Source organism: Uloborus diversus, chromosome 3, assembly GCF_026930045.1.
Source record: "Uloborus diversus isolate 005 chromosome 3, Udiv.v.3.1, whole genome shotgun sequence".
NCBI classification, from domain to species: Eukaryota; Metazoa; Arthropoda; class Arachnida; order Araneae; family Uloboridae; genus Uloborus; species Uloborus diversus.
The window spans coordinates 192,976,554-192,980,262 of record NC_072733.1 but is presented as its reverse complement, the minus strand read 5'-3'; the positions used below and the strand labels follow the sequence as shown (position 1 = coordinate 192,980,262).

Sequence of the window (3,709 nt, the reverse complement as noted above, 5' to 3'; positions counted from 1 at the left end):
GTGAAAACAGTTTTATGTAATTTAAACAGAATATTTTAGAAAATTTACGGCAATTAGAAACTATATCTAATATCATCTATTATTATATTTTATCAGAAGCTTCCCTTTTTTTTTTGAAGACATATGTAAAATAAATGAAAATGTAATCTGGTGTTACATAAGAATGATAATAAGATGTATATTTGATGAACTGATAAATGACACTGAAGTAACTAAGTTCTTTATTACTGAAATAGAAATGTTTCAAAATTTTCAGCATCAGCACTATTTGAGTGATGGATTAGAGAAATAAGTAATTGCGACAATATTTGAAGCATGAAATTATTTGATTTTGTAAAGTATCATGCTGTTCAGACATTATTTATATTGATTCCATGTATTATCTAGTCATAATTTATGAAAACGAGCATTTTTTTTCACTTAACTTGAAAATGTTTTTTGTACCATTTTTAGTTTCTTGATTTATATTTAAAATTTTGGAACTAAAATAGTTTTACATTTATAACTATTAAGACTAACACAAATATGATTACAATTTGAGACTCGACTTTATATGAGTTCATATGCAACAGTTTATGTAAGCTACTTTTTTTTCCTTTGTTAAAATAAAATTTCACTTTTGTACAGAAGTTCAGTTAATTTTATCAAGCATTACTTAAGATTAATATGAATTTTCCAAGAAGAGACAAAAATTGTCAGTTTATTAAATAAGCATAGCCCAACAATAAACAAATTATATACAATGATTTTAAATAATAAAAATATTCTTCATCACTTTATGAAAGCTAATGTAAATATCACCACCTTGAAACAAGGCATTATTCCATTTTGCTTCGTTCAAATTTTGCTGTCATTATTTCCTGCAATTTAAAAAAAAATAATGATATTTATATAGATAATTATGGCTGTTTTAGAATGTGTATGAAACGAATGGGAAAGTTAAAATAATATATTACAATATAATGCAGAATTATTACCTCATCTGAATCTAAAAGACTTGGCAAGGCCCTAAAAATTTTTAAAAAATAATAAATAAGTAAAATGAATGAGAGTACAAACATTTCATAAGTATACAAAAAGCAAATAAAAGCACAACAAAACTTACACATCAGTTAGTGATGTAGGAATATTTTCTTCAACCCATTTTAAATCTTCATCCTGAAAGTTTCAATTTTAAAATTTTAGAAGTTTTGTAAACAAATAAAAAAAAATATAAAAGCTTTAGACCCTATTTGTTACGTAATATTTACACAAAAATATTTTCTAACAAAACTTAAGTCAATATACCAAAACATAAAAGAAGTAAGAAGGAATTTCCTACAAATTTATGTCTACAAGAACTTGAACGGGCCTTCACAAGGCTTGGGCCTCAAGTTTCTGACAAGGCAGACATGGTCTCTCGTCAGCCCTAATAACTGCAGCCAAAATCATGTTCTACTCCAAAACCAGCTTAATCTATGCTTTTACCGAATTACCATTGTAAAAACCTATGGGTAACATCAATGACATAATCAATTCACATTTTTGATTATACTGGCTAGTATATGGCACAAAAGTGAGAAAAGACATGAATTTAATTTGAATTTGAATAAAAATTAAAAATAAAATAAAGCAGATTACTTTAAAACCAGCTCAATCCAAATAATTTTTATTTGTAAATTACTAGACAATACAGTCGAAGACCATTATAATGCACACCTTGGGACCCGAGGTTATACGATATAAAGGTTTTTGAGTTTGATAGGTCATTTGATACACAAACTAATGAACCTTATTTATATGGTAAGTTTGATATCAGATTATTATGTTCATATAAAAATAAATATGAGAAGAAATATCATAACTTAATATTTGTTACGAGTTTTAAAAATAGAGTAACACATATTACGCAATACATTACTTTCCAAAAACATATAAATGAAATCATCATATTATAAATAAATTACATAATCATTAGCTTTATTTTATTGCTTTTTAAACAATCAATGAATGGTTGTTTGTTTTAAGGTTTTTAGATTTTTGTGCATGTAATTTAGCTATTTGAAATTCCTTCTGCACGTCATCTCCCCCTCCCCCCTTCTTCTGGTTCTGTATCAGATAAATTTTCTGAACCTCCTAAAACTGAAGAAATAATTTCACCATCGGTAACATGTGGTATAACAGAACAATCATCGTCATTTGCTAAAAATTCCGCACCATTCCACATCTACTTTTTCCGAACAACCAGTTTTAGCGAACTGCAGGGCTTGGCTACTTTAATTTTTGCCCCATGGGTGGCTTAAAGCCCACAAATTCTCTATATCATTCTCTTCACTAGAGCACAGAAAGAGGGAATCTGGATATACCTTTGCCATGCATTGCTAAGGGTTTTTTTGAGTAACAGAGTCAAAGGTATCCTCCATCCTTCAGCATGTAAAATGTCTTTCAATGTGATTTGCTTTTTGACAGCACCAACTACATTCTGATCAGAATAGGAAATTCAAAAGCCTTTGAAAAAAAAGCACTCTTATAGAAACACTTCAGGGAATAGATTACACCCTGGTCCATTGGCTGGATCAGTGATGTAGGGTTTGGAGGCAAAAAAAAAAAAAAAAAAAACAGCTGATGTGTGCATCACATGACTTCCTTTTAGGCTAATTAAATGATAATAGTGCCTTGAACTTGGAGTAAGCAAAGAAACACTTTAAATATTTTCATCCCAAGTTTGTTGCGAACCGAAGAAAAAAAAACGTTTTATACAGATTAATTTACTCAATATTGACAATTTTAATGTGATTCAATGGTTAACTCTCTAAATATCGCCAATAGTGGCCAAATTGAAACCAGATTTTAAAAATAAAAAAATGCCAAATTTGTTGTCAAATTGGCAACAAAACTTGGTGACCAAAAGCTTGGCGATATACAGTCGACTCCCGCTACAACGCGATTCAACTTACGCGAAACGGCTATAACGCGAATTTTCCCACGAGTAACAAATTTTAGAGCTGACGCGAGCGAATTCCTCGTCCACAACACGAATTTCTTTAGAAGGAAGTATTGGCTTCATTATTGAAAACTAAATATATATTTTGTGAATGTTATTACATCCCATTAGCATTACGCTGACCATCGAAAGTTCCCACATCAAACTAGTCTAGGCATCACGTTGTTAGTTCATAAAACGTTGTTAGTGCAGTCTTTTTTTTTCATTCTACACATTAAAGTAGATGAAATATAATGGCACCTTAGTGAGCTGTTTCATCTAAAGTTTATGAAGATGGGGGGGGGGGAGGGAATAAAGTTTCTGACAATAAAACAATAAAAAGAAGATTAAGATTCTCGATATGCTTGGGCAACTACCAAACGTTGACGGTAGCAACGCAATAAGTATGAGTGAATCTTCCATACGTACAGTTAAAAGTCAAAACAAAATGATATCTGTATAAGTTCAGAACTTAGTTTCAATGTTAAAGCTTGCAGAGTCTGAGTAAAGTATATGAAAATGTAAGCTGCTCTTGCATTGTAGATTAAAGAGATCAGGAAGAGGGGCTTGTTGCCATAAATGGAAACGTTATAAAAGAAAAGGTGAAGCAACCGTATTTTAAAATGCATTTAACAAAAAATAACGATCTGATCATGCAGCATAAATCTTCATCATCTACATTTTTTAACTCATAAATATTATTACTGTATCTACTGTACAGTACTTTTGTAATACAGCATTTTATTA

At 30.1% G+C, this 3,709-nt stretch overlaps 1 protein-coding gene across 1 annotated transcript in view; it reads right to left on the bottom strand.

Annotated features, from left to right (window-relative positions):
• Positions 1–686: 686 nt before the first annotated feature.
• The window catches only part of LOC129218482 (transmembrane protein 87A-like), a 102,288-nt gene continuing 99,265 nt past the window's right edge, over positions 687–3,709 (bottom strand). Inside the window, exons 21-23 of the mRNA XM_054852766.1 lie at positions 1,106–1,158; positions 978–1,008; positions 687–860 (exon numbers count right to left, since the gene is read on the bottom strand). Of these exons, the coding sequence (XP_054708741.1) occupies positions 819–860; positions 978–1,008; positions 1,106–1,158 (126 nt within the window). The 3' untranslated portion in view covers positions 687–818. The remainder of the gene's footprint in view (positions 861–977; positions 1,009–1,105; positions 1,159–3,709) is intronic.